Here is a 10,101-nt window from a genome sequence, read left to right on the forward strand (position 1 = left end):
AAACCTCTAAAGGCCTTATAGGCCACATGCGTGGACAGCACCTTTTAGCTCTTATTTCCAAAATTGTGTACACTACTGAATTGGGGTCTTATGGCCGCTTATGTGGACACTTATACTGCCATCTGGTGGTGTCAGAATAGTATAACATACAATGGAATTTGGAGAAACAAAAAGTGTAAAAATAAGAATTAGCATGTCACTCAACATGAAGTACACGTTTGTGTACTTATGGACTAAGTACATCATATCAAAAGATGATTCTTAGTTTTTTATTCTAATTAGGGTCCAATAAGCCCAAATAGCAAAGAGAAATTAAAAAAACAAAGCATGTAAACAAACAGCTTGGGCCTTAAGAGGTTAATATTGCAACTTCATTGTCATTATATAAGGTCTTTTTTTCTTCTAACAACACCCTGAGGTGTCTTTAAAGTGTCCCACCACCGTGTCCTCTGCTGCCACTTAGCCTGCGGTTCCCACCGCGCCATACCAGGCCTGAAGGCAGAGCAGCTGTCGACAGCGTTGTCCACCAGGCAAACTGCGGTGAGCGCCTCAAATGAGCAAAGCGTTTGCAGATGCCCGTCAGACATTCACACAATTTAAGTTGCAGCTGAACACCTGCGTCGACATCTTGCCTTTTGCATCCTCTTTGCCCTGCTAAAGTGGTAGTAAGTTAGACACTTTACACCAGGGGTGTCCATTACGTCGATGGAGGGTGTGTCAGTCCACCACCAGCCAGGCATTAAAAAAATAGACCTAAAAATGAGCTAAGACGTCACTTTGGTCACTTGATTGACGTTAACGGCACCCGAGGATCTGGCTGCTGCCAGATCATTATTGTCAGGTTCAAACACTGATGACATTTATTAAACAAGACCAGAAGCAAAGAATCAAACAGAGACAGAATTAAATTTGGACTCAATTGAGGAGAGACGCCGTCGACCTGTAACCTCTTACAGTGTCTTAGCACGCTCTGATGAAAAAAGGTTTAAGTCGCCTCATTTATTTAGATATTCAATGTTTACACAACAACACATGTCTCAACAGGAATGGGGGGGGGGGGTATGTAAACAGCTTTTGTTTTTGGTCACATTGAAGACTAAAGAAGAAGATGCCTCGGGCTTGGGCTCGTCCTGCATTCGGCTTGAGCATAGATAACCCCCTCCCGTCACCTCCCATCGTACACGATGGAATTTTCCAAGCCTTTGCTTGGTGCAACAAAGACAGCCTCTTGTCTGTTCGTTGGGAACTCAGAGAACGGAAAGTGTTTTTGATAATTTACATACAATTTTTCTGACAATTATCAAGAAAAAATGACCGACGGGAAGGTGAGAAACAATTTTTATTTCAACACTCTCGCGCCGTACCTGCCGTCAAAACTCTAATACAGTTCCTGTCTTCGCAATGAAAGCCCTGCTTCATCCTGCCTGTGCTAACAAAATAAGAGTCCCCAAAAAGCTAGCAAGCTACGGAGTTTGCTGTCAATGTTTCTTGTAAAGTGTATAAAAAGGAGTATGAAAGCTGGACAAATAAGATGCCAAAAAGCAACCACTTTCATGTGGTATTGGACACAAAGGAGGACTTTTTTTTCTCCATTTGAAAATGTGGACGTTATCATCACTACTGTCTGATTCCAATCAATGCAAGTCATCACAATCACACCAACTTATATTCTTGTCTTCATGAAAGAAAGGAATGTTAAGCATGCTTGTATTATCATTAAACACCTTTAACTTGTTCACCTCACTTTCATAAATAAATCAATATAAATGATATATATATGAATGAGGTAGATCCCCTCCGCTTGGTCAATTGAAAAGTAGCTAAAAACAAAATAGTCTTCACTTAAGAACCAACATGTAAGCTCCAGGCATCTTTTCTTTGAACTGTTTTGTGACCGAGGGCAACGGCTGTTTACGACCCCCTCTCCCCTTAGAAACAGCTGTTGCCATGTAATCAGGGAAAGTCCAAATTAAAGAGGAGGCGTGCAATCCTTTCGTCAGAGCGTGGTGAAAGACTGTACAAGAGTACAGCCTGGATGTTTCTCCTCATTGTGCTAAATTGAATCCTGTCTCTGTTTAATTCCTTGCTTCTTGTCTGTTGGGAAATTGTGTTAGATGTAAATATAAACGGAATACAATGATTTGCAAATTATTTTCAACCCATATTCAGTTGAATGCACTACAAAGACAAGATATTTGATTAAAAAATGTGTCTCCTCAGTTCCCAAACGTTTACTGAGTGTTGTTAAAAAGAAAGGCCATGTAACACAGTGGTGAACATGCCCTTTCCCAACTACTTTGGCACGTGTTGCAGCCATGAAATTCTAAATTAATTATTATTTGCAAAAAAAAAATAAAGTTTATGAGTTTCAACATCAAATATGTTGTCTTTGTAGCATATTCAACTGAATATGGGTTGAAAAGGATTTGCAAATCATTGTATTCCGTTTATATTTACATCTAACACAATTTCCCAACTCATATGGAAACCGGGTTTGTAGTTCTTCTCCAGCAATGGTCATGTGGTGACATCAAAGATGGCATTCTGAGAGGTAATCATTGAAGTCGGACATCACTGACGGCCTAGGTGGGAAACTCACGGCCCGCCGCTGAATTTGACTAAATCTGTTGCAGGATGCTGCAAAAGTGCACGCTATTCTGAATGTCAAAACACGAGCAGGTTGAAGGCGGCGCCACGCCGAGAGGCACTTCCTCTTCTTATGGTGGCCGACAAACGCAGCAAAGAGGAAGACGCAATCGGCTCGGTTTCAGAGCGCCATGCCAGTCGTTTCCCCGCAGAGCAGATTCGGCGTTGTAAAGACGTGAACGCCTCAACACACACCCATGACGTCACGGTGAACTAACTGTCAGGTTGGGCAGCAGCAGGTGAAGAAATGGAAGAGGATCAAGAGCCATGTCAGGAGTCGTCTCCAGCTACAGGTGAGTTATATTTGTGTTTGCTTCCCTTGATGTGTGTTAAATGCAATAATATTCTTGCTGTGAATGTCAAACAGTCTGCAACATCCTCATTGTCAAACTTCCTGAAAATGTTCCTTTTTTCAAGTGTTACATTTTGAACAGCAGTCATCTGCAAAATAGCCACCAGTTCCTCTTGAGATAAACGCGCAGCACGGGGACCCGTTATATCTAAAAATAGTTGAATATGAATCCGTGAGTTGATGAGAAGGCAGCAACTGCAAACAGGATGCGGTTCACCACCGAGGAGACAAAAGAAGTTGCTTGTTCTCGTTTGTCGCAACAGTTGTGTTGGAAATTGTCGTTATCTGTGATGTTCTCTCACAGCCGAGGTTTTTTTTTCAAACGTCGGTGTCCAGGTTGAGGGTTCCAAGTTCAATCTCTGGCCAACTGTTTTGAACTATTCTTATACCCTTGTGTGTGTCTGTATACTGTACTCTATGTATTTATGTACACATTTTGTGTATGTTTCATTTTCTACTTATTATGTACATACATTTGTATATGTAGTACCGTATTTTTCGGAGTATAAGTCGCACCTGCCAAAAATGCATAATAAAGAAGGAAAAAAAGCATATATAAGTCGCACTGGAGTATAAATCGCATTTTTTCGGGAACTTTATTTGATAAAAGCCAACACCAAGAATAGACACTTGAAAGGCAATTTAAAATTAAAGCTGCAAGCAGCGATGGACGGGACCGACTTTGACGGCACATAAAATCCAAACCGGAGCAGTAATTAAAACTCTTTGGTCAACTTTCAATCAGAAGGGTTCAATCTCTCTCCTGTGCTAGTTTGAAGCCGACACGACAAACGCGCTCAGAGGAGATAATGTTTGAAAAAAAGGTGACCGGTTTTTACAAAATGTTTGTTTCGAAGGGGAAATTGCAAACTTCCTGTTGATTTTTGCTGAGGGTTGTCAATATATGAAATGTAGGTCTAAGTGAGACCGACATAGAGATTTTGATTTCATGTCTCCAAGACATTCCTACTGGAAGTTACAGGCAGTTTTGTCTGAGTTTTCTTCCTAGGAGCAGTTGTGTCTGTGTTTTCTTCCTAGGGGGCGCTAGAGCGCAATTTTGAGTTTTGGGGTTGGGTTTTTTATTAGATCGCAATTTTTGCCAGTCCTGATGTGTGTGTCTAGTTTGGTGAGTTTTGAAGCATGTTAAGGGGGGTCAAATTACAGCTCAAAGAGGCAAAAGTGACTGTTTTTACTAACTTTTTGTTTTGAAGGGGAAATTGCAAACTTCCTGTTGATTTTTGCTGAGGGTTGTCAATATATGAAATGTAGGTCTAAGTGAGACCGACATAGAGATTTTGATTTCATGTCTCCAAGACATTCCTACTGGAAGTTACAAGCAGTTTTGTCTTGAGTTTTCTTCCTAGGAGCAGTTGTGTCTGTGTTTTCTTCCTAGGGGGCGCTAGAGCGCAATTTTGAGTTTTGGGGTTGGGTTTTTTATTAGATCGCAATTTTTGCCAGTCCTGATGTGTGTGTCTAGTTTGGTGAGTTTTGAAGCATGTTAAGGGGGTTCAAATTACAGCTCAAAGAGGCAAAAGTGACTGTTTTTACTAACTTTTTGTTTTGAAGGGGGAATTGCAAACTTCCTGTTGATTTTTGCTGAGGGTTGTCAATATATGAAATGTAGGTCTAAGTGAGACCGACATAGAGATTTTGATTTCATGTCTCCAAGACATTCCTACTGGAAGTTACAAGCAGTTTTGTCTTGAGTTTTCTTCCTAGGAGCAGTTGTGTCTGTGTTTTCTTCCTAGGGGGCGCTAGAGCGCAATTTTGAGTTTTGGGGTTGGGTTTTTTATTAGATCGCAATTTTTGCCAGTCCTGATGTGTGTGTCTAGTTTGGTGAGTTTTGAAGCATGTTAAGGGGGTTCAAATTACAGCTCAAAGAGGCAAAAGTGACTGTTTTTACTAACTTTTTGTTTTGAAGGGGGAATTGCAAACTTCCTGTTGATTTTTGCTGAGGGTTGTCAATATATGAAATGTAGGTCTAAGTGAGACCGACATAGAGATTTTGATTTCATGTCTCCAAGACATTCCTACTGGAAGTTACAAGCAGTTTTGTCTTGAGTTTTCTTCCTAGGAGCAGTTGTGTCTGTGTTTTATTCCTAGGGGGCGCTAGAGCGCAATTTTGAGTTTTGGGGTTGGGTTTTTTATTAGATCGCAATTTTTGCCAGTCCTGATGTGTGTGTCTAGTTTGGTGAGTTTTGAAGCATGTTAAGGGGGGTCAAATTACAGCTCAAAGAGGCAAAAGTGACTGTTTTTACTAACTTTTTGTTTTGAAGGGGAAATTGCAAACTTCCTGTTGATTTTTGCTGAGGGTTGTCAATATATGAAATGTAGGTCTAAGTGAGACCGACATAGAGATTTTGATTTCATGTCTCCAAGACATTCCTACTGGAAGTTACAAGCAGTTTTGTCTTGAGTTTTCTTCCTAGGAGCAGTTGTGTCTGTGTTTTCTTCCTAGGGGGCGCTAGAGCGCAATTTTGAGTTTTGGGGTTGGGTTTTTTATTAGATCGCTATTTTTGCCAGTCCTGATGTGTGTGTCTAGTTTGGTGAGTTTTGAAGCATGTTAAGGGGGGTCAAATTACAGCTCAAAGAGGCAAAAGTGACTGTTTTTACTAACTTTTTGTTTTGAAGGGGGAATTGCAAACTTCCTGTTGATTTTTGCTGAGGGTTGTCAATATATGAAATGTAGGTCTAAGTGAGACCGACATAGAGATTTTGATTTCATGTCTCCAAGACATTCCTACTGGAAGTTACAAGCAGTTTTGTCTTGAGTTTTCTTCCTAGGAGCAGTTGTGTCTGTGTTTTCTTCCTAGGGGGCGCTAGAGCGCAATTTTGAGTTTTGGGGTTGGGTTTTTTATTAGATCGCAATTTTTGCCAGTCCTGATGTGTGTGTCTAGTTTGGTGAGTTTTGAAGCATGTTAAGGGGGGTCAAATTACAGCTCAAAGAGGCAAAAGTGACTGTTTTTACTAACTTTTTGTTTTGAAGGGGAAATTGCAAACTTCCTGTTGATTTTTGCTGAGGGTTGTCAATATATGAAATGTAGGTCTAAGTGAGACCTACATAGAAATTTTGATTTCATGTCTCCAAGACATTCCTACTGGATGTTACAAGCAGTTTTGTCTTGAGTTTTCTTCCTAGGAGCAGTTGTGTCTGTGTTTTCTTCCTAGGGGGCGCTAGAGCGCAATTTTGAGTTTTGGGGTTGGGTTTTTTATTAGATCGCAATTTTTGCCAGTCCTGATGTGTGTGTCTAGTTTGGTGAGTTTTGAAGCATGTTAAGGGGGGTCAAATTACAGCTCAAAGAGGCAAAAGTGACTGTTTTTACTAACTTTTTGTTTTGAAGGGGAAATTGCAAACTTCCTGTTGATTTTTGCTGAGGGTTGTCAATATATGAAATGTAGGTCTAAGTGAGACCGACATAGAGATTTTGATTTCATGTCTCCAAGACATTCCTACTGGAAGTTACAAGCAGTTTTGTCTTGAGTTTTCTTCCTAGGAGCAGTTGTGTCTGTGTTTTCTTCCTAGGGGGCGCTAGAGCGCAATTTTGAGTTTTGGGGTTGGGTTTTTTATTAGATCGCAATTTTTGCCAGTCCTGATGTGTGTGTCTAGTTTGGTGAGTTTTGAAGCATGTTAAGGGGGGTCAAATTACAGCTCAAAGAGGCAAAAGTGACTGTTTTTACTAACTTTTTGTTTTGAAGGGGGAATTGCCAACTTCCTGTTGATTTTTGCTGAAAGATGTCAGTGTATGAAATCTAGGTTTAAGTCAGACCTACATAGAGGTTTTTGTTTCATGTCTCTACGACATTTCTAACGGAAGTTACAAGCAGTTTGTTTGTGTTTTTTCCTAGGGGGCGCTAGAGCGCAATTTTGAGTTTTGGTTGTTTTTTGTTTTTTTTATTAGATGGCAATTTTTGCCAGTCCTGATGTGTGTGTCAAATATGATGAGTTTTGAAGCATGTTAAGGGGGTCAAATTACAGCTCAAAGAGGAGGCGGATTGATAATAATAAAACGGACGAAATACAATAGGGTCCTCTGTCCCAAAGGGACATTGCGGTCCCTAATAAATAAAGAATAGTGAACAACAGGCTAAATAAGTGTACCTTATATGAGGCATAAATAACCAACTGGTATGTTAACGTAACATATTATGGTAAGAGTCATTCAAATAACTATAACATATAGAACATGCTATATGTTTACCAAACAATCTGTCACTCCTAATCGCTAAATCCCATGAAATCGTATACGTCTAGTCTCTTACGTGAATGAGATAAATAATATTATTGGACATTTTACGGTAATGTGCTAATAATTTCACACATAAGTCGCTCCTGAGTATAAGTCGCACCCCCGGCCAAACTATGAAAAAAACTGCGACTTATAGTCCGAAAAATACGGTACATCATACTTGCCAACCCTCCCGGATTTTCCGGGAGACTCCCGAAATTCAGCGCCTCTCCCGAAAACCTCCCGGGACAAATTTTCTCCCGAAAATCTCCCGAAATTCAGGCGGAGCTGGAAGCCACGCCCCCTCCAGCTCCATGCGGACCTGAGTGACGTCAGGTGCGCAACACCACGTAAATCGTTGGCCAACCAAAAAGTAACCCCAGTACGCTATAGCCAACATTCACCAGGAGATGGCAACAGACAAACATAGATCACTCTATTACATTATTCCCCTTTTAGAAATGTATAGAAGTTACTCAAAATAAATAAACAACCCAACCAAAAAATGCAGCAGCTCAATTAAAAAACTTTTTTTTTTAATTTTTTTTTTTAGTACTGAACCCTCATTTGTAAAACAAATAACATGCTTATTATACAAACAGTATTTGTACACCTTTAACACAGATTTTTATACTGTCTTCAGAGATTCAGTTTTTTTGGTGGTACTCGAAACCTTTCTGGGTACCTGCGAAAGGGTGTTCAGCATGGTTAGAAAAATAGTGACAGAGAATAGAACAAGGATGGACAATTCAACCCTTAACTCAACAATGAGTAGATGAGTGTTATGTGTGTGTATATGTGTAAATAAATGAACACTGAAATGCAAGTATTTCTTTTATATATATATATATATATATATATATATATATATATATATATATATATATAATAAAATAAATATATATATATAGCTAGAATTCACTGAAAGTCAAGTATTTCTTATATATATATATATATATATATATATATATATATATATATATATATATATATATATATATGAAATACTTGACTTGGTGAATTCTAGCTGTAAATATACTCCTCCCCTCTTAACCCCGCCCCCTATCCCCCACCCCTCACCCCCCACCTCCCGAAATCGGAGGTCTCAAGGTTGGCAAGTATGCGGTACATGTTTTGTACATTTCTACAATAATGTAAACTGAATGAAAATAAGTTGAGCAATTAGCAAGATATGATTTATTTTCAATTTAGATGAGTTACCTTCATTGAGTACTTTGCTGTCCTTTAAAAAGGGCCAACTCACAGAACTTACTACTATGTGTGTATGGTCAAATCTACCTAGCAACAGCGGTCGGTCCTCACAACTACAAAAGTAAAATATTTGTTTTTACTTTTTTTGCATTCTGAAGTGAGGTTGCAACTCTCTACTCCCATCTAGTGCTAGATATATATTTTTCATCATTCTAGCTATAGTGGAAAGGGGGGCCCTCACAACCTACTGACCAAATCAGTGTGTGAATGTGTGTGTGAATGGGTAAATGTGGAAGTAGTGTCAAAGCGCTTTGAGTACCTTGAAGGTAGAAAAGCGCTATACAAGTACAACCCATATAAATGTGGGTCCACACAAAGTAGACAAGACATGTATGTATGTGTGTGTGTGTGTGTGTGTGTGTGTGTGTGTGGGTGTGGGTGGGTGGGTGGGTTCTGGCAATGCTTACTTAATGGGGACATCGCTCTGTTTACACCAGTGGTTCTCAACCTGGGTTCGATCGAACCCTAGGGGTTTCGGGGAGTCGGGCTCAGGGGTTCGGCGGAGGTCAAGACACACCCGACTCATCGTGTAAATAAAAACTTCTCCCTATCGGCATCCATTGCATCCGGTCTCCTCTAGGGCAGTGGTCCCCAACCTTTTTGTAGCTGCCCCAACGCTTGAAAATTTGTCCCACGGACCGGAGGGGGGGGGGGGGTGATTTTTTTTAATTTTTTTTAATTTTTTTTAAATAAAGAAATACAATCATGTGTGCTTACGGACTGTATCCCTGCAGACTGTATTGATATGCAATGATATATAGTGTATATATTGTGTTTTTATGTTGATTTAATAAAATAAAATAAAAAAACTTTTGTATTTTTTTTTTTTTTCCTTTTTTTTTTTTTTTCCTTGGGGACCACTGCTCTAGGGGAGACCGGATGCAATGGACGTTGAGTGGGTCTGACATAATATTGTGAAAGTCCAGTCCATAGTGGATCTAACATAATAGTGAGAGTCCAGTCCATAGTGGATCCAACATAATAGTGAGAGTCCAGTCCATAGTGGATCTAACATAATAGTGAGAGTCCAGTCCATAGTGGATCTAACATAATAGTGTGAGAGTCCAGTCCATAGTGGATCTAACATAATAGTGAGAGTCCAGTCCATAGTGGATCTAACATAATAGTAAGAGTCCAGTCCATAGTGGATCTAACATAATAGTGAGAGTCCAGTCCATAGTGGATCTAACATAATAGTAAGAGTCCAGTCCATGGTGGATCTAACATAATAGTGAGAGTCCAGTCCTTAGTGGATCTAACATAATAGTGAGAGAGTCCAGTCCATAGTGGATCTAACATAATAGTGTGAGAGTCCAGTCCATAGTGGATCTAACATAATAGTGAGAGTCCAGTCCATAGTGGATCTAACATAATAGTAAGAGTCCAGTCCATAGTGGATCTAACATAATAGTGAGAGTCCAGTCCATGGTGGATCTAACATAATAGTGAGAGTCCAGTCCTTAGTGGATCTAACATAATAGTGAGAGTCCAGTCCGTAGTGGGGCCAGCAGGAGACCATCCCGAGCGGAGACGGGTCAGCAGCGCAGAGATGTCCCCAACCGATGCACAGGCGAGCGGTCCACCCTGGGTCCCGACTCTGGACAG

General features: G+C 40.1%; 1 protein-coding gene across 1 annotated transcript in view; it reads left to right on the forward strand.

Annotated features, from left to right (window-relative positions):
• Window positions 1–2,504: 2,504 nt before the first annotated feature.
• Window positions 2,505–10,101, forward strand: part of gmip (GEM interacting protein) — a 57,238-nt gene continuing 49,641 nt past the window's right edge. The window contains exon 1 of the mRNA XM_061982039.2: window positions 2,505–2,939. Coding sequence (XP_061838023.2) covers window positions 2,894–2,939 — 46 coding nt within the window. The 5' untranslated portion in view covers window positions 2,505–2,893. The remainder of the gene's footprint in view (window positions 2,940–10,101) is intronic.

This window comes from Nerophis lumbriciformis, linkage group LG24 (assembly GCF_033978685.3).
Source record: "Nerophis lumbriciformis linkage group LG24, RoL_Nlum_v2.1, whole genome shotgun sequence".
NCBI lineage: Eukaryota > Metazoa > Chordata > Actinopteri > Syngnathiformes > Syngnathidae > Nerophis > Nerophis lumbriciformis.